General features: G+C 47.2%; 1 protein-coding gene across 2 annotated transcripts in view; it reads right to left on the bottom strand.

Moving 5' to 3' along the window:
* The window catches only part of ECPAS (Ecm29 proteasome adaptor and scaffold), a 286,613-nt gene that overhangs the window by 74,168 nt on the left and 191,097 nt on the right, over positions 1-21,348 (bottom strand). For both annotated transcript variants that reach the window (XM_075316050.1, XM_075316054.1), the window contains 6 exons: positions 14,985-15,152; positions 14,554-14,633; positions 14,034-14,139; positions 13,795-13,842; positions 6,061-6,182; positions 5,576-5,726 (listed from right to left, as the gene is read on the bottom strand). In XM_075316050.1, the coding sequence (XP_075172165.1) occupies positions 5,576-5,726; positions 6,061-6,182; positions 13,795-13,842; positions 14,034-14,139; positions 14,554-14,633; positions 14,985-15,152 (675 nt within the window). The remainder of the gene's footprint in view (positions 1-5,575; positions 5,727-6,060; positions 6,183-13,794; positions 13,843-14,033; positions 14,140-14,553; positions 14,634-14,984; positions 15,153-21,348) is intronic.

The raw sequence follows: 21,348 nt of genomic DNA, 5'->3' as shown, positions 1-21,348 counted from the left end.
AATGAAATTATGGTGGACCCGCACCTCATTGGAGAATTACCATGATCAAAAAATAATACCGAGGGGATTAAGGGTTCAGATTTATCCCTCTTTTGATTTAGAGGAAGAAAATTTAAATCAAAGGTGGATTGCAGCAGCGACCACCTGCTCATTAGAGTTCATACGAATTATTATTGAGAAAAACTCTTTGACCATGAGTAAAATTGAAAAAGAAATTGAATCTATTCAGTCAACCTTGCAAAAAGAGATGAATAATGAGTCTTTTCAGAACTTCATCTCTTCGTTAGATAAAGACTTTGAAAAATGGGAGAGGGAAATAAGCACTGACAAGCAGAAGAAATATATGCGAGATGTGGGAGATTATGACGGCAATAGAGTCTTTAGATGGCAATACAGGAAGTCGGAGCCAATTTTTAATCGGTCAAGAAGCTCTTCTATACAATCAGTATCATCAAGTGGAGCAAGTGGCAGTGTGTCAGCAGATCAGGGGCACTCCTTCAACACGCGGTCTAAGAACAAGCAGAAATTTAATAATAAAAAATCATATGAGATTTTTGGTAAAAATCAGGGTGGTGAACAACAACAACCCAAGGTAATTAACCTTTCTGATCACATTTTGACAGAATCACATATATCATTGTTAGAGAAAGGTTTATCATTTTCTCCCTCATGTTCTGCAGATACGTTTACATCAGTAAAAGACTTACATTTGTTCTCAAGGAAACTATTCTTTAGGAGGTTATACAGCAAATCCTTTCAACCGGAGGAGTCTTTCTCTGAGGTGGAAAAGGAGGCGTTGGCCACATTACAGTCTTTAGAGGATGAAAGTGCACCTCAGGCAGTAAGTAGTTTTCCGCATGACTTATTGAACAAATCTAGTAAATTTCCTGCCTTTAATACATGCCCAGCCATTGAGATCTTTACAAGGATGGTGACACAAGAATTCGAGCAAATGGTACCTGGCCAGTGGGGTCATTCCAACTTGTCTAGAAATGAAAGGGCAGCGTTTAAGGATTTGCAGTCATGGACTGACGTAGTCTTTAAAGGCGCCGATAAAGGCGGGAATATAGTTGTATGGCCGATCGCTATGTATGAGCGACAGGCCTACAAACTATTGAATGTAAAAGATTGCTACAAAAAATTAGTGTCTAATCCCCTTCCAATTTTTCAGGATGAACTCTTGTCAATTCTATCTCAAGCCTTTGATGAAGGAATAATACCAAAAAAATTGTTGGATTTTATGAAGAACTTACATCCTCGCTTGGCAACTTTTTATTTGATCCCGAAAGTTCACAAAAATATCACAGACCCTCCCGGAAGACCTATTGTGGCAGGTAATGGAGGGCTGTGTGAAATGATTTGTGGTATAATTGATTATTATCTTAAACCGTTGGTTGCTGAACTTCCATCGTATATCAAGGACACGACATCGGCCCTCTGTAGACTGGATGGGATTCAGTTGAATCCAAATATGATCTTAGTCACGGCCGATGTCGAGTCCTTGTATACGTCTATTAAACATTCAGATGGTTTACGAGCAGCCACATTTTTTCTGAGGAATAGCACGATTGATAAATCTATGGTGGAGTTATTGCTGATACTATTGGAATTTGTATTAACACATAATGCATTTACATTTGATGGCAAGATCTTTCTCCAGACACAGGGAACGGCAATGGGGGCGGCATGTGCCCCCTCTTATGCCAATTTGTTTTTGGGTGCCTGGGAGAGAGACATTTTTTTGAGTGATGTTATCCCTGAATGTAGTCGCATCCTTAACTGGATGCGCTACATAGATGATATTCTGTTCATTTGGGATGGCACCCCATCTGAATTGGATGGGTTGATGCGAACCTTAAACAACAATGAACAGAATATCAAATTAACATTCAGACAGGGAAGAGAGCTCGATTTTTTGGATATCGCCATTAGAACTGAGGATAATGGCATGTTGTCAACTTCTATCTTTAGAAAAGATACGGCAACTAATAGCCTTCTTCATGCCTCATCCTCTCACCCGAGAACATTGATTTCGGGTATTCCAATAGGCCAATTTCTAAGAACCAAAAGGATCTGTTCTGACCAACTTAGTTTTGATAAACAATCTAGTGATCTGGCTCAGAGGTTCTTGGAGAGAGGCTATAGCAAGAAAATGATAAAAAGAGGATATCATCGGGCTACAGCTTCCTCTAGAAATGCGCTCCTATTTTCTAATAGTTCAAATATTGGTAGAAATAGAATTGGAAAGGAAAAATCGGGGCCTGTACGGTTTATTACAACTTACCATAATCAATGGGCTGTGATGAAAGGGATTTTGCAGAAACATTGGGATATTTTGCGTTCGGATGTAATCTTGAAAAGCATTTTACCCCCTAAACCATTGGTCACAGCAAGAAGATCTAAAAACTTGAGGGATTCATTGGTTCACAGCCATTTTGATCCAAGTGTAAAACTCAAGAGACCAGTTACAGCAACGGACCAGGGCTTTTTTCCGTGTGGGCTTTGCAAAGCCTGCGCTAATTTGGTTAAATCCAAAACTTTTGTCAACTTTGACGGGTCAAAAACCTTTACTATAAGGAAGCAATTGACATGTTCATCAAGGGGAGTCATCTACCTTGGTGAATGTCCATGCAAAAAACTCTATGTGGGGTTAACGACCCGCGAAATAAAAGTCAGGGTACGTGAACATTGCCGAGACATTGCCAAAGCAAAAACAACTGAGGATGGCACACAATTAAAAACCCTCCCGCGACATTTTAAAGAGTTTCACAACTGCAATCCGGGTGGGTTAAAAGTTAGGGCCATAGATCAGGTGGATCTAGGGATTAGAGGTGGAGATTTGGGCAAGATTCTAGCCAGAGTAGAAAGCCGCTGGATCTATCGGTTAGGTACACTCAGTCCACAGGGTCTAAATGAGACCTTAGGATTCGGGGCGTTTTTGTAAGGTTGATGTAAAGTGGTCAATAATGAACTGTCTATGAATTTTAGCATGTTTCTGGGCTCCTGTTGTCAATTCCTTTTTATAATGATTTTAATTTGTGTTTGGGTATGGATCTAAGTGTGTGCAAGGTGTTTTTAACCTATATTTGTGTGATTCTTTACTTATGTGACTGTTCTTTTTCTTATAGAGATTGCATTATCATCTGAAGTTGTCGGTGTTGATGGAAATCCACCTCTATTGTTCTGAAGATTCCCCTTGGGTGCAATATGTATATTGATAATAATTGTTGCTGGGACAAATGGTCTCCTATTTATTGTGGAAATTTTGAATTAATTATAATAAAGTTAATGGGGAGTATTTTGTACAGCAGCATGTAATATTTGTGTAAGTGTTAGGGAACTAATGATGCAACCAATGGGATAGCTATTATAATGTTGCAATTACATCTGTATTTCTTTACGGTCAGTTTATGATGAATAGTCACTATGGGTGAAGAATTTCATTTATTGTATGTGCCATAATGCGGCGGACTTGCTATTCAGATGCGGTGCGCCTGAGTGGTCTGTAACCTCCCGGAACTGAAATGCCGGGCGCAGTAAGTGGAGCAGCTTTGCCTGTCGGTCATTTCCGGAGGCTTGACACGCAGGCTGCGTTCCACAGTCGCCCGACAGGAAGTTACGTTGTATCAAGGGAGGAACATGACTGACGCAGGCGCCGTGAGTGCATCTGATTGGATGTCCGCCGCCATTTAATCTTGGCGCTTGTTCCAGCCCGACATGCCCCCCGTAGAAGCGGGAAGCGAAACGTACGTCGGGGAAAGAGGCTAGCAGCGTGTTTTCACAGCATTCCCAGGTAATTGTTACGCTCTTGCATGGTGGTTTTTTTGGTGCTCATACTTGGCCGGTTTTCGGTGTCTGCTAGTACATGATGTCCTCCCCTCGGGGGGAGTAGTTCTGCAGGCACCGGCCGACGTATTCAATTTACTACTATTATATCGGTCCTTTGTATTTATGGGACTGTAGCGCCATCTATGGACGCATTGAGACTAAGGCCACCATTCTTTTGCAAACTGGGTAATGTGATATAGTATTCAGACCCATGTAGTGATTTAGTGATTTATATATTCATCTTGTATGCAATAATATATGATGTTTCTGGATGTCTAGTTGTTGGTGGTCAGCCTGCTAATTATTTCTGGTGGTAAATTGGTTTAGGCCTAGAACCCCTTACACTGACCTCATAGGGCATCACTAATTGCATTTTTGCACAGCACTAGTCACTTTTGTGGATCGGATATATGTGCAATACTATTATGCTGCTAATCTCTGTCTGTTTGTTGCATACATCTTTTTATGTTTGAGTGAGTGTATTAATAAAATTTATATGGATCATATGTAGGACTTTGTTGCTCCTTTTTTGAAAAAATGAGTTCATATGTTTTTTCAAGTGTTGATATAATTGTATAATGGGAGTGTCCATAAATATTAGGACCGGCCTTGTGTTAACATAAATAAAAGCATATCTTCTGCAAAGCAGGTTAGTTTTATCTCACTATTCCCCACCTTGATTCCTGAGAAATCATCTGATTTTATTAAGTATTGGGCTAGTGGTTCAAGGGCCAAGTCAAACAGAAGAGGGGAGAGGGGGCACCCCTGCCTGGTCCCCTTCTGTAGCTGAAAAGATTTTGACAGAAAGCCCATTGTGGAAATTCTAGCTTCAGGCGTAGCGTAAAGTGCCTCCATATAGTTCCGAAAAGTACCCATTATGCCAAATTTATCTAATACTAGCCCTAACCAATGCCAATTTACATTGTCAAAGGCCTTTTCTGCGTCTAAGGCCAATGCAGGGTTCCCCTTTATCAGGCCCGGTCTTTTTGTTCCATCTAGTACCGCCAACACTGTGGGAATGTTGAATACTGCTGACCTATTTTTAATGAACCCCACTTGATGTGGTCCTACTATCGATGGGAGGACCAATGCTAGCCGGTCTGCCAGGATTTTAGAAATTATTTTAATGTCTTGATTTATCAGCGATATGGGCCTGTATGATGAAGTGTCCGAGGGGTCTTTTCCTTGTTTGTGTATTACCTTTATATACGCCATATGGCCAGACTGTAGTAGAATTTTATTTTGGAGAGTGTAGTTGAAAACTTTTACTAAAGTGGACATAACATCTTCCTGTAGTATTTTATAAAATTCCCCCGTCATTCAATCGGGGCCCGGGGCCTTGTTATTTTTAAGGTTTTTCACAACTGTTCTCACTTCCTCCTCTTTTATTGGGGCATTTAACATTTCCCTGTCCGATTCCGTAATTGTGGGTAATGACAGATTGTTTAGGAAGTTGCCTCCTTCTGTGTCATTTGCTGGCCCTTGTTCATACAGTTTTTTGTAGAATTCTCCAAATATGTCATTGACTTTCTTTGGGTCATTGTGGCTAGCCCCAGATGGGTCCCTCAAATGAGTTATGGATGTTAAAGGAGTTATTCCCTTTGCCATTCGTGCCAGAAGCGAACCTGCCTTGTTCCCGAATCTAAAATAATGTGATATGACAGACTTTTAAAGGCACTAGCATTTAATTCAAGCTGTATAAGATCTCATTCAGATATATAGGGCACTAGATGATGCTAATGCTTACCTTTTCCTGATCTGTAGCTCGGAGACTTAGATAATTCAGCACCTGAGGTTCTAAAACACTCAAAGATTCCAGCAGAGCTGGGATGAGTTTTGGGGTATGAGGTTTCAATAATTCTCCGGCACTTTTACTGATTTTAACCAATGTGTTGATACTAGATGGAAGAGTGAAAGACAATAAGTTAATATAATGGCTAATAAATGTTACAGAAAACAAAGTGAAAACAACTAGCTTATGATACCATATCTAGCTAGTGCTCTGTTCTTGGAGTTTAGTAGCAGATTTACATACTGTAATATAGCTCTTTACAAAGCTACAGGTTACTTTTGGTATTGATGGCTTGTTAAAAAAAAAAAAAAAAAAAGAATGAAGAGTCTGCTGTAATTACAGGATGAACTAGTGAGCTACCTCTATGGACAGAATAAAAGGCTAAGGTTATTTTTGGATTTCTTTTTTTTTTTTTTCTTCTCTTACTCTAGTCCACTTACCTAAGAGCCCGGACCTCGGTCACTGTGCTCATAATACCCTTGTCCAGAAGGCACGGTAAAAGAACAGCAATTGTTTTCTGACCAGCTGCCCCCTTGCACGGTTCACACATCCTTATGCATACCTTATAGTGCAAAGGAGAATACGCAGGATGAAATACTCAGGATTAAAGTGATAATGAATTCATTAAAGCAGATCCCCATCATCATATTTTACAACATAAACATTATACATTATAAACTAGATCTCTTAGACATGATGAGAATGATGTACTTATAAAACTTTTTGAACGTTTTCACCATTTATAATAAAAAAAGAGAATTTTGTTTACTTACCGTAAATTCTTTTTCTTATAGTTCCGTATTGGGAGACCCAGACAATGGGTGTTTAGCTTCTGCCTCCGGAGGACACACAAAGTACTACACTTAAAAGTGTAGCTCCTCCCTCTGAGCTTATACACCCCCTGGAGAACCAGATCTAGCCAGTTTAGTGCAAAAGCTGAAGGAGAATAGCCACCCACAAGTAAAACAGAGCAAGAACCGGAACAACCGGAGACTCTGTTCACGACAACAGCCAGTGATAACACGCGGAACAAGAAAATTGCCAACAGGCAACAGGAAGGGTGCTGGGTCTCCCAATACGGAACTATAAGAAAAAGAATTTACGGTAAGTAAACAAAATTCTCTTTTTCTTTATCGTTCCTATGGGAGACCCAGACAATGGGACATCTCAAAGCAGTCCATGGGTGGGAATAAACAGAAAAACTAAGAAGTAGGCGGAGCCTAACTTCGCAAATGGGCGACAGCCACCTGAAGGATGCGTCTGCCCAAGCTCGCATCTGCCGAAGCATGAGCATGCACTTGGTAGTGCTTTGAAAAGGTATGCAGGCTAGTCCAAGTGGCAGCCTGACAGACTTGTTGAGCCGTAGCCTGGTGCCTGAAAGCCCAAAAGGCACCGACAGCTCTGGTCGAGTGTGCCTTGATCCCCGGCAGGGGAGGCACCTGAGAACACTGATAGGCATCCGAAATGGTCGACCTAATCCAACGGGCTAAGGTCGAATTAGAAGCAGAAAGGCCCTTGCGCCGACCTGTGGTTAGCACAAAAAGAGAGGTGCACCGCCTAAGAGCAGCGGTGCGAGACACATAGATCCGGAGAGCACGCACCAGATCCAGAGTATGCAACGCTTTTTCAAAGCGATGAACAGGAGCCAGACAAAAGGAAGGTAGGGTAATGTCCTGGTTAAGGTGGAAAGGAGAGACCACCTTAGGAAAAAAGTCCAGAGTCGGACGGAGAACCACCTTATCTTGATGAAAAATCAAAAAAGGTGACTCCGAAGAGAGCGCAGCCAAATCGGAGACTCTCCTGAGGGAAGTTATGGCCACTAGAAAGACCACTTTCTGAGAAAGACGATGCAAAGAGACCTCCCTAAGAGGCTCAAAGGGGGGTTTCTGCAAAACCGTGAGAACCAAATTAAGGTCCCAGGGATCCAAGGGCCGCCGGTAAGGCGGAATGATGTGAGACGCGCCTTGCATGAAGGTGCGGACCTGAGCCAGCCGAGCGAGACGCCGCTGGAACAGTACTGACAGAGCTGAGACTTGTCCCTTGAGAGAGTTGAGGGACAGTCCTAGCTGCAGACCGGACTGTAGAAAAGACAGAAGGGTCAGCAAGGAGAATGGCCAAGGAGGATGGCCGGAAGTGCGACACCAGGACAGGAAAATTTTCCAAGTCCTGTGATAGATCTTGGCGGAGGAAGACTTACGGGCCCGAGTCATAGTGGAGATGACTTCAGGAGGGATACCAGAAGCCGTCAAGATCCAGGACTCAAGAGCCACGCCGTCAATCTGAGAGCCGCAGAATTCTGGCGGAAAAACGGACCTTGTGAGAGAAGGTCTGGACGGTCCGGAAGATGCCACGGCACCTCTACGGACAGATGAAGCAGGTCTGGGTACCAAGCTCACCTGGGCCAGTCCGGAGCAATGAGGATGACTCGACGGCCCTCCATTCTGATCTTGCGCAGGACTCTGGGCAAGAGAGCTAGAGGGGGAAACACGTAGGACAGACGAAACTGGGACCAGTCTTGAACCAGAGCGTCCGCGGCGAATGCCTGAGGATCGTGGGAGCGAGCCACGTAAACGGGAACTTTGTTGTTGTGACGGGATGCCATTAGGTCCACGTCCGGAGTGCCCCATTTGCGGCAGATTGACTGAAAAACTGCCGGGTGCAGGGACCACTCGCCACTGTCCACGGTTTGACGGCTGAGATAATCTGCCTCCCAGTTTTCCACGCCTGGAATGTGGACTGCGGATATGGTGGACTTGGAGTCCTCCGCCCATTGAAGGATGCGTTGTACCTCCAACATTGCCAGGCGGCTGCGTGTCCCGCCTTGGTGATTGATGTAGGCAACCGCTGTCGCGTTGTCTGACTGGACTCGGATGTGCTTGCCCGCCAACAGGTGGTGAAAAGCTAGGAGAGCCAGAAGCACGGCTCTGGTTTCCAGCACATTGATCGAAAGGGCTGACTCGGACGGAGTCCAAGTGCCCTGCGCTCGGTGGTGGCGACATACCGCTCCCCAGCCGGATAGACTGGCATCCGTGGTGAGAATCACCCAGGACGGGGCCAGAAAGGAGCGCCCCTGAGACAGAGAGAGGGGCCGAAGCCACCACTGAAGAGAGCTCCTGGTCTGTGGCGACAGAGCCACTAACCTGTGCAAGGAGGAAGGCCGCTTGTCCCAACAGCGGAGAATGTCCAGCTGCAGGGGACGCAGATGGAACTGGGCAAAGGGAACAGCCTCCATGGACGCCACCATCTGACCCAGCACCTGCATCAGGCGCCTGAGGGTATAACGGCGGGGCCTCAGCAGAGAGCGCACCGCCAGTTGGAGGGACTGCTGTTTGACTAAGGGCAACGTCACAAGTGCCGGCAGAGTCTCGAACTGCATCCCTAGGTACGTGAGACTCTGGGTCGGAGTCAGAGTGGATTTGGGAAGATTGACAAGCCACCCGAATTGGGCTAGAGTGGCGAGAGTGAGCGAGACACTCCGCTGACAGTCTGCGCTGGATGAAGCCTTGACTAGAAGGTCGTCCAGGTAAGGAATCACTGCCAACCCCTGGAGGTGCAGAACCGCAATCACTGCTGCCATGACCTTGGTGAATACCCGAGGGGCCGTGGCTAATCCGAAGGGGAGAGCCACGAATTGGAAATGTTCCTCTTCAATTGCAAAACGTAGCCAACGCTGGTGTGAAACTGCAATTGGCACATGCAGATAGGCATCTCTGATGTCGATGGATGCCAGGAAATCCCCTTGGGTCATTGAGGCAATGACTGATCGCAGAGACTCCATGCGAAAATGCCGCACCTGAACATGCTTGTTGAGAAGCTTGAGATCCAGGATGGGCCGGAAGAAACCGTCCTTTTTGGGGACTAGGAAGAGATTTGAGTAGAAACCTCTGAACCGTTCTCGGGCGGGAACCGGTACAATTACTCCATTGGCCTGCAAGGATGCCACGGCCTGAGAGAAGGCGGCGGCCTTGGAGCAGGGGGGAGTTGACAGAAAAAATCTGTTTGGCGGGCTGGAAGAGAATTCTATCCTGTAGCCGTGGGAGATGATATCCCACACCCACTGATCAAAGACGTGTTGAAACCACGCGTCGCCAAAGTGGGAAAGCCTGCCATCGACTAAGGATGTTGCTGAAGCGGGCAGATAGTCACGAGGACGCTGCCTTGGCGGCAGCACCTCCTGCGGTCATTTGTGGACGCGCTTTTGGGCGCCAGTTGGATTTCTGGTCCTTGGCTGAGTTAGTGGACGAGGCCGAGGGCTTAGAGGACGACCAGTTGGAGGAACGACAGGAACGAAACCTCGACTGATTCCTGCCCTGGACAGGTTTCCTGGTTTTAGTTTGTGGCATGGAAGTACTCTTCCCGCCAGTAGCTTCCTTAATAATTTCATCCAGCTGTTCAACGAACAGCCGGGACCCAGCAAAAGGGAGGCCAGCAAGGTACTTCTTTGAAGAAGCATCTGCCTTCCACTCTCGAAGCCACAAGATCCTGCGGATAGCGAGGGAATTAGCCGAAGCCACCGCAGTGCGGTGAGAAGCCTCCAGCATGGCAGACATGGCATAGGATTAAAATGCTGAAGCTTGGGAAGTTAAGGTAACCATTTCGGGCATAGATTCCCTGGCGAGGGAATGCATCCCCTCTAGTGAAGCAGAGATGGCTTTGAGAGCCCACACTGCGGCAAAAGTCGGGGAGAACGAGGCCCCTGCCGCTTCATATACAGATTTGGCCAGAAGGTCAATCTGGCGGTCAGTGGAATCCTTAAGAGAGGTGCCATCAGCCACCGATACAACGGTCCGGGCTGAGAGTCTAGACACCGGGGAGTCTACCTTTGGGGAATGAGCCCACTCCTTGACCACCTCAGGTGGAAAGGGAAAACGGTCATCAGAACCACGCTTTGGGAAGCGTTTGTCAGGACAGGCCCTGGGCTTGGTCACAGCGGCCTGAAAACTGGAGTGGTTAAAGAACACACTCTTTGCCCTTTTAGGCGAGGTAAACTGGTGCTTTTCTGCCAGAGAGGGTTGTTCCTCTGATACTGGCGGATTGAGATCCAGTACAGAATTAATGGACGCAATCAAATCACTAACATCTGAGTCACTTTCGGACAGATCAATGGGGTACATAGAGTTAGCCTCCGAGCCCCCCGTAAAGGCATCCTCCTCGTCCTGCGAGTCAGCTCCTGAATCAGAGCCGCGGAACGAGGAAGGAGAGGGAACCCTGTGTCTCTTCTTAGAAGGACGGGGTCTGGGACCAGATGATGAATCCTCTGTGAGCTCCGGTCCTGAGAGACCCCTAGCAGCAGAGGCACCCTGTGAGGGGGGCTGATGCATATTCAGCAAAGTCCTGGACAGAAGTCCCAAGGAGTCGGCAAAAGACTGGGAGATAGACCTAGAAAAGGATTCTACCCAAGCCGGGGGATCAGCCACAGAAACAGGAGCAGCCTGAGAGACCACTGGGAGTGGGACTCCAGGCTGAGGCACCGTCAGGTTAGAGCAGGCATCACAATGTGGATAGGTGCTCGATTCAGGCAGTAGGAGCTTACATGCAGTGCATACTGAATACAGCTTTGGAGCCTTGCTCCTCGTGTGAGACATGCTGCTGGAGTAGGGGCTCTGCCAGAGAATGACCCCCAGAGAGTATATACAGAGGTCCACAACCAGAGGTTGTGGCTTACCAGACCGCTGGAGCGGTGTTGTGTGCCCTCCAGATCCCGAAGCCCGGACCCCCAAGCACAGCACCTCAGCAGGGATGCTGCAGACCAGCGCTGCAATGACTGATCGCAGGGGAAACGCTGAGAAAATGGCCGCCGGAGCGAAGAGAGGGGGCGGGACTTGCTTGAGGAGCGGGATCTAAAGGGCCATAGAGACCTACAGGGGAGGGGACATACACTGCAGTGAGGAGTGTCCCTCCCCTGTGCAGAACGGCCGCCGGGCGGAGCCGAGCCTGTCCCTCTGCATGAGTGACATGCGAGGGCAGAGAAACCGAAACTAGGCCTTCGGCGAAGCCGGGGCCTAAATTTGAGCGGTGCGGCCGGTGCGCAGGCACCATCGGCGCGGTTCTCAGGCAACAGCCAGAGAACCCACCGGAAATGTCATAAAACACAATCACCACACTCTCCCACAACAATAAAGTACAGGGACCCCCAATACATAAACGCCTCAGGTACTTAGCTTGCTGAGACGCAGGGTTCCAAGTCCCTGGGGATGAGTGCTCCGGTCCAGCAGGATCCTGAAGGGCTGCGGATGGAGACCGGTCTCCTGCCAAGCATGGAGAACCGTGCTGGCTCCCACTTCAAGCCAGAGCCCAGGAGGGATGGTGAAGGAGCGCGGCATGTAAGGCTCCAGCCTTGGAATCAACCTTACAACACCACCGACACAGTGGGGTGAGAAGGGACATGCCGGGGATCCAGACTTGGACCCGCTTTTCTTCAAACTCTTTCCAAAAATCAAAAATCAGATGAGAATGCATGTGTGGATGTATGCCTCCTGAACACAAAGCGATAAACTGGCTAGATCTGGTTCTCCAGGGGGTGTATAAGCTCAGAGGGAGGAGCTACACTTTTAAGTGTAGTACTTTGTGTGTCCTCCGGAGGCAGAAGCTAAAACACCCATTGTCTGGGTCTCCCATAGGAACGATAAAGAAAGAGTATTTTATGAGTTTAGCTCTAGCTAGACTTATAAAATGTACATTTTAATGCCAGGATTATACAGCGATTGTTAAATGGCTGTAAAAATGTATTCACAAGTAAAAGATCTATTTAATAATGTAGTTGATATTGTGAAATCTGGTGACAGAGACGTTTAATCATCACTTGACCAACCAATACTATTTCATTTTCTACTTTGTTTTTAATAAGAGGCAGGTACATTTTCATGTAGATAACCTAAGAAAGCCTAAACTATCAGAACAATATGTGTTTGTTCCCCTCCACCTGTAAATAAGCAAGGAAAAAGTTTGTACTTATTCTTCCTTAACTGCCTCCGGACCGCTCACAGACTTGAATTATCTGAGAGATCCGGCTCCGACTCAGCAGTGACGTTTTAAAATGTCGCTGCAAAAACCGGAGTCCCCATAGATAAAGCACAGTTTATTACCATTTGTGCCTTTTCCATTGCTATATACACAGAACCCTGTGTATATAGTAATATGAAGCGCTAATCGCTGTGTATAGGAAGAGAATAGGGGCTACTGGGTCATAGCAAACCAAGACAGCTCTGCTATGCAGCCTGAATTTTCCTTATAACGGGCTAATTACCAGCCCCAGTTAAAATATAAGAATTAAAAAATAGCAGGTAAAAAGCATTAAAAATGCCACTGTCAGTTTAAATCTTCATTACTATTCCCACCCCCTTAAAAAAAAGTGTCCAATATATGAAAATATTTGTTACTGAATTGGAAAATACATTTTTTAAATGAATTTTGGTTGTCCTTTGTATCCCTAAAAAATGGGAAAAACAGATCCTTATTTCCATTACCTATTCTTACTTGATATATATTACCTGATATCAGCAATAAAAGAAAAAAAAAATAGAAAAGAGAATATGATCGTAACAGAAAAATGAAACCCCATGTATCACAAAAAAATAAGCAAAACTGCTTGAATATCTGAACAAGAACATTTTTACAAGTCTTTAAACCACATGTAGAGGAAAAAAAACCCTGAAAATGTGCCTGGTGAGGAATGCGAGTAAATAGTCTAGTCTTGAACTGGTTAAATATGCAAGTATAGGACTTGCCAAACCATGGTGAGTTGCCACGCTATTGCAAGATACCCGATTCCTTCTCCGACTGTTTTCGACTTGACCTTTTAGGGCTGCAGCTGTTCCATTTCAGAAAACACGCAATTACAGGAGTTGTGACTGACATAACCCCTTTAGGTGAGTGCACCTAATTCTAAATATTTTGTTGTTTATCGGTTAAGCCCCTATTGTGCTGGTTTTCCACAGCTCCTTCCTACCGATAAACCATGGTAACTGCAACATCCCAGGTCAAAAGATAGATTCAAGACAGCACTCAAACAACAGATGTAAGGGTGATGTCCATCAGCACATTTTATATCTTCCCAATGAAATGAACATGCATTTTATGGTGGATTTGCTATATATAGCTCCTGGACTAATTACAATTCAATTGACAAGTGTATAGTGTATTTTACAAGGGTAATGGTGGAGACAGAAGTATACCTTGCTCAGAGTTTTCAAAGCCAGTTCTGCTGCTTTCCGGACTGACTCCTGGTGAGAAATAAAGGAAAATAGCAAGAATGTGAATACAAATCAACTGTATGAAAATTACTCAACTCATGTAAATACCTCATTGGGTCCCTCAATCAATGATGTAAGTAGTGTGTGAATTGTTAGGTACCTGTGCACAATGTGGTTTGTGCCATGTAGCTGAGAGTATCACATCCACAACTCAAGAATACCTTAATATCATCTTGGACTCTGAAGAGCGTCTCCCATATCTCTGGAAGTTTGTCGACAACATCATCAAGCTGTCGTCCACGTAGTAAGTCATTTAATGCTAAACAGCTGCAACAAGGAGAAACCCCAGAAATTCGACCATTACTATTAACAATAGCAAGTCCACAGTTCTAATTAGAGCTCCTTGGACACCAAGCAATTACTAGATACTTTGATATTAATGTATCAATTAGAGGTTTTAGTTAAATTGATATCTGTTGGATTTATTCCTTCTACACTTCAATAGGCAGCTCTAATCCAATCAGTGTGCTGGTCTTCAAAAGGACAAATTTTAGCTGTGAATAATAAGTTCACGAAACAAGAGGAAGGAGAACCAGTGGCCAATAAATGAAGAAAGAAGCAGATTTCACAGATAAGATACTGTATATTTCAGTTTCTTATATTGCTTGGGAAATGTATCCAAAGTTTGTTGACGTAGTAGTAATTCTGTGGCCTGCTTGCTCATACATTCTTACCACATACCTGGATTCACGGATCCTCCATAGGTTACTTGTTAGGTTATTTATTAAATCTTGAAGAATCTCTGTCAGATACTTATCCACCTGGAAATAAATTTACAAGGTTTTCTAACTTTTAACAACTTTCAGATTATTTTTAAAATGTTAACACCAAAAACTTACAATATAAAAAAATTCTAATATGATAACAGTAAGAGATATATGATATTTTATAATGAAAAACAGAAAATCTCTTGTTCTTTGCTAACAAAATTGTGAAAAATGAGTCTTGATTTTTGTCCCTTAGCGATTAATACACAAATTGGAGTCTTGCAACTCTTGCTAACAGAAGGGTTATTGAGCAGGGTACCCCCAGCGTTGACTTACTATGCCACATCATGGCAAGTAAACATTGTCTAGTGGCCAATTACTACAAGCTGCTTAGCGAACACTCACCGTGGTCTTGTCCGTGACTAGAGCATTCCAAATACTTGTCATAGCCTGGCGGATTCCAGTGTTGGGGTCAAACTGATAACGATACAAACGTGGGACCAGCTGTGACATAAAAGGAGCAAGCTGTTCTCCAGCTTTGGTGGCAATCACGTTGAAACCAAACGCTGCACCCTAAAGAGAACGGGAAAAAAATACAAGCAGATAAGACTTAAGTTTCAATCATACAAATACATACCATGAATATGGTAAAAAGTAAGGAAAAACAGCTCTCGTTTGCTTAAGGTTAGGTACAAAGTCCAAATCTGTTTAGTAGTATCAACACCAGAGATCCACAACCTTTTTTGTCCAAGTGAAAATTTTGTGATTGTACCACACTCAAGGGCTACATACATTTTGAAGGTATATTCTGATCAGAGGTACATAATGACAGTACCATATATGCTATGCTCTAATAATTGGAGGGGCCATTTCTGGAACTTCCCCTACTGCTCCCTTTTTAACATTTCAGAAAAAAAAGAGAATTTTGTTTACTTACCGTAAATTCTTTTTCTTATAGTTCCGTCATGGGAGACCCAAACCATGGGTGTATGCTACTGCCCCCGGAGGACACACAAAGTTACTACACTCAAAAACGTGTAGCTCCTCCCTCCTAGCATATACACCCCCTGCCAGCCAGATCTAGCCAGTTTGGTGCAAAAGCTGAAGGAGGACATCCACCCACAAGAAGAGACAGAGTAAAATCCGGAAGAACCGGAACCTCAGTCTACAACAATAACAGCCGGTGAAGACACACGGAACAAGAAACTTGCCAATAGGCAATAGGGAGGGTGCTGGGTCTCCCATGACGGAACTATAAGAAAAAGAATTTACGGTAAGTAAACAAAATTCTCTTTTTCTTTATCGTTCCTTATGGGAGACCCAAACCATGGGACGTTCAAAAGCAGTCCATGGGTGGGAATAACCAGACAACTGAGAAGCAGGCAAACCTAACTTCACAAATGGGCGATAGACGCCGGAAAAATGCGTCTGCTGAGCCCACGTCTGCCAAGCATGAGCATGCCTTGGAAAGTGCTTCGAAAAAGTATGCAGACTAATTCGAGCTGCAGAGTGACAGACCTACTGGGCCGTAACCTGGTGCCTGAAAGCCCAAGAAAAAAAGGCGCCAACAGGTCTGACTAAATGTGCTCTGATTCCCGATGGGGAAGGCACTTGAGTACACTTGTAGGTCTCAGAAATGGCTGCCCCAGCCAACGATCAGGGTCGGCTTAGATGCCGAGAGACCGCTACGCTGACGAACAGTCAGCACCAGAGAGGTGCACCGCCTAATAACGGCGGTGCGAGACACATAGATCCGGAGCGCCCGCACCAGATCTAGGATATGCAACGCTTCCTTAAGCGATGAACAGGAGCCGGACAAAAGGAAGGCAGGAAAATTGCCCCGAATAAGGTGGAAGCAGTAACCGCCTTAGGGAAAAAGTCCGGAGTCGGATGAAGACCACCTTGTCTTGATGCAAAGACCAAAAAAAGGGGGTGACTCCGAGGGAGTGCAGCCAGAACTCTCTGGCGGGAAATTATAGCCACTAGAAAGAGTACTTTCTGTGAAAGACACAACAAAGAAACCTCCCGAAGATGGCGCAAGGGGGGTTTCCGGGAACCGGGAGGACCGGATTAAGGTCCGAGGTCTCCATAGGCCGCCGGAAAGCGGAATGATGTGAGATGCGCCCTTAAAGGAGCGCACCGGAGCCAGCCGGACGATTCGCCGCTGGCACATACTGACAGAGCCGAGACCTGTCCCTTAAGAGGGATAGTCCTAGCTGTAGACCGGACTGTGGAAGGGACAGGAGGGTCGGCAAGGCCAAAAAAGGTCAAAGGACACTTTGGAGCTCGAGTCATAGTGGAGATGACTTCAGGAAGGATATCAGAAGTCGCTAAGATCCAGGACTCAAGAGCTACGCCGTCATTCTGAGAATCCAGAATTCTGACGGGGAAAAACGGACCTCTTGAGAAAAGGTCTGAACGGTCCGGAAGATGCGAAGGCAACCCAACGGACAGAAGGAGCAGGTCAGAGTACGAAGCCTGCTTGGGTCAGTCTGGAGAATGACCCGACGACCCCCTTTACCGATCTTGCGCAGGACTCTGGACAAGAGGTAGAGGATGAAATTCCTAAAGAGACAAAGCTGGGATCAAACATGAACCAGTGTGTCTACCGCAAAACCTGAGGATTGTGGACCACGGTAGGACAGCTGAAATAGCCTGCCTCGTAGATTTCACATCTAGGATGTGGACTGCGGATACGGTGGACTAGGATTCCCTTGTCCACTGAAGGATGTTGAGCCGCCATGATTGCCAGGCGGCTGAGCGTCCCGCCTGGAAGCTGGTGTAGGAAAACGCTGTCACGTTGTCCGACTGGACTCGAATGTGCCTAGCCGCCCACAGATGGTGAAGGCTTAGAGGGCAAGAAATACAGCCCTGAATTCCAGCACATTGATCCAGAGGGCTGATTCGGACAGAGTCCAAGCGCTCTGCGCTCCACGGTGGAGATATACTGCTCCCAAGGCGGATAAGCTAGCATCCTGGTGAGGATCACCCGGAACGGGCCAGAAAAGGAGCGCCCCTGAGACAGAGTGGCCGAAGCCACCACTGAAACGAGCCCCTGGTCGGTGGCGAAGCCACCACCCCGTGGGAGGAGTGAGTTCGCTTGTACAGCGGAAAACATCCAGTCTCAGAGGACGCAGGAAAAGCTGGGCAAGGAACCGCTTCCATTGACGCCCTGAGAACCTCTGGTTCGAGGTCAGAGTGGACTTGGGCAGAAAGACAAGCCACCCGATAGGTCAGAGTGGCGAGAGTGAACGAAGCACTCTGCTAAGAGTCAGCACTGGATGAAAACCCAACAAGAAGGCCGTCCAGGGCCAAAGATCACTGCCAAACCCTAGGGGGGCAGGACCCTGATCACAGCTGCCCCACTGAGGATACTCGAGGGGCCTTGGCTAACCCCAAGGGAAGAGCCACGATTGGACCACTCCGATTGTCAAAACGCAGTCAACGCTGGTGTGAAACTGCGATTGACCCCTGCCGATAGGCATCTCTGATGCCGATGGTTGCTAGGGAATCTCCTTGGGGTCTTGATTGATCCGGTGAAAAAAACACACGGAACAAAACCAAGAATCGATGTGAAAACGCCACACCTGGCTATGCTTGAAAAGCTAAAGATCCAGGTCGAAAGGCACCACCCTCTTCGGGGAAAAATCTCAGAACCGTTCCCAGACGGGAACCGGTACAATTACTCCATTGGCCTGCTAGAAATGCCACGGCCTGTGAGAAGGCGGCGGCCTTGGAGCAGGGAGGAGATAACAGAGAAAAACTGTTTGGCGGGTGGACAGAAGTCCATCCTGTAGCCAAGGGAGATAAAGTCTCGCCCCCCCCCCCCTGAACGGAGACGTGTGAGAACCCTACGTCGCCAGTGGAGAGAGCCTGCCACCGACCAAGGAGGTTGTTGGCGTGGCTAAATAGCTCGGAGGAAGCTGACTCAGTGACAGCATCTCCTGCGGCCTTCTGAAGACGCAGCTTCGAGCTATTTGGTTGTATGGACCTAGGCTGAGCTAGAGGACGATCAGATGGAGGAACGGAAACCACCGAAACCTCGACTGATTCCTGTCCTGGACAGGTTCCCTGGTTTAGGTTTGTGGCAAGGAAGAACACTTCCCGCCATAGCTTCCTTAATTTCACTCAGTTGGTTCCGAGGAAACTGGTCCCACCAAGTGGGAGCCCAGCAGGAAACCTCCATAGAGGCATCTGCCTTCCAAATCCGAAGCCACAGAAGCCTGCGGATAGCGAGGAAGGTAGCCCAGATCACCGCCGTGCGGCGTCCAGCATGGCAGACCCGGTATAGGATGAAAGAACTGAAGTCTGTAAGTTCAGGCAACCGTTTTGGCATAGAGTCCCTGTGAGAGGATGCATCTCCTCCAGAGAAGCAGAGAAGGTACAAAAAAACCGCACTGCTGTAAGCTGAGGGGAACAAAGCTCCTGCCGTCCCCATCCCGACTGGGCCCAAAGGACAACCAGGCGGACCGCAGAACCGTAAGTGAGGAGCCATCAGGCACTGACATAACGGCCCGGGCTGAGCCACCTGAGGTGAATGAGCCCACTACTTGACCACCGTTGGTGGACAGGGGAAATCCAGTCCTCAGAATCACGCTTCATGGGCAGCGATCAGAGCGGACCCTGGGCTGGTCACAGGGGCCTGAAAACTGGAGAGGTTAAGGAACACACGTTGTGTACACCTAGATAAGGTAACACCGGCGGATTGAGGTCCAGTACAAAATTAATGTACCGTAGGATCCATATAGAGGTGCCGTCCGCCACTGATACAACTACCCGGGCTGAAAGTCTAGACACCGGAGTGGCTACCCTTGGCGGATGAGTACACTCCTTGACCACCTCAGATGGGAGGGGGAGACAGGCAGCAGAACTCCGCTGTGGGGTCTGCAGGATAGGCTGTGGGCTTGGACGCAGCGGGCTGAAAACTGGAGTGGTGAAAGAACACACTCCTCGTCATGTTAAAAGCATACTGATGCATTTCTGCCAGCGGGGAACACTTCCCTGATCAGGCGGATGGAGGTCCAGTACAAGAATAATGGACGTAATCCAATCATTCACATCTGCGTCACCTACGGACGGATCGTCCGAGCCCGTGGTAGAGACATCCTCCTCGTCCAGCGAGTCAGCTCGTATCGGAGCTGCGGGACGGGGAGGACAGGGGACCCTGCGTCTCCCTGTCAGGAGGACGGGGTCTGAGTCCAGGAGAGTCCCTTGTGAGCTTTGCTGAGCGAAGCAGAAAACGCCCTAAGAAGGGTGCTGCATGCTCAGCAGATGCCGGGACAGCCGACCCCTGGAATAGGATTCCTACGGGGGTCAGCCACCGAACAGCAGCTGGAGGGACCATTAATGAGCTCCCATGTGTTATGAGCTCGGGATAGCCGTACGAGACTACCTGCAGTGGATCATAAAAAACAGCCTGCAGTCTCGCTCTGTGACATGCTGCAGAGGTGGGGGCTCTGTCTAGAATACCCAAGACAGAGGTTCAGCCTGGGAAGAATCCCGGCTGAGGCATCTTGCCACTATCCACCGCATAAGAACCGTTACAGTGTGTCGGTTCAGGCATATAAGGTTACATGCAGAACATGTAGTGTACAGCCTTGCTGCTAGAGTGAGACATGCTGCTGAGGAGGAGATTCTATGATAAAGAATTAACTCCTTCAGAATGCACTGAGAGTGAATAAAAGTGCACAACCAGAGGTTGTGACTTATCAGGCCGCTATTATGTGTGCCCTCCAGATTCCAAGCCTGGACCCCCAGCCAGATATTCACTCCCTCTGCACTGCAGAGCAGCCAGCGCCGACCAGAGTACTGAGACGCTGAGAAAATGGCGCCATGAGGGGGGGGGGCGGGGGTTAACCCAGAAGCGGGAATCGGAGGGCGCAGGAGATGTACAGGGGAGGGAATCATCTCATCAGATATGAGTGTCCTCCCCTGTGCAGAGCGGCCGTGGGCGGCTCTGCAGCGTCCCCCTGCATGCTGACATGCAGGGGAACGAAAACGAAACTAGGCCGCGGCTGAAGCCGGGGCCTAGAGTTATACATGCGGCCGAGAATCAGGCAACATCGGCGCGGTTCCCAGTAAAAAACCGTGGAACCGGCCGGAAACACAGTAAAAGCAGCATTATCAAGCATCACTGTCCCCCACATTAAAAGTGCCCCACATTGCAGAAAGGACCCTCTGAATAACGTCTCTATACTTAGCTTTGAGACGCAGGGTCCAGTCCCTGGTGGGGTGGGGGTCCAGTGCTCCTTCCAGCAGGGTCCTGCACAAGGGCTGCGGATGGAGGCCGGTCTCCTGCAAGGCAGAGAGAACCGTGTTGGCTCCCACTTCAAGCCAGAGCCCCAGCATGGGATGGTGAAGGAGCGCGGCATGAAGGGCTCCTGCCCTGAAGTCAACCTTAACAGCACTGCCGCCAGGGGAGTGTGAAGGGACATGCCGGGAGTCCAGTGGACCCGCTTTTCTTCCAAATCTTTAGAAAAAAATGAAAAATCAAAGAGAATGCATGTGTGTGTGTGATTCCTCCTGACACAAAGCAAAAAACTGGCTAGATCTGGCTGGCAGGGGGTGTATATGCTAGGAGGGAGGAGCTACACGTTTTTGAGTGTAGTAACTTTGTGTGTCCTCTGGGGGCAGTAGCATACACCCATGGTTTGGGTCTCCCATAAGGAACGATAAAGAAAACAGTGAAGATGACCACATGATTAATGCAGTTATTCCTATAGTTTAAGAAAGTTACTGAACACAGAGGTATCAGAGATAGCTGGGGACC

Source organism: Anomaloglossus baeobatrachus, chromosome 1, assembly GCF_048569485.1.
Source record: "Anomaloglossus baeobatrachus isolate aAnoBae1 chromosome 1, aAnoBae1.hap1, whole genome shotgun sequence".
Lineage (NCBI taxonomy): Eukaryota > Metazoa > Chordata > Amphibia > Anura > Aromobatidae > Anomaloglossus > Anomaloglossus baeobatrachus.
This window is presented reverse-complemented; position numbering and strand designations above follow the sequence as displayed.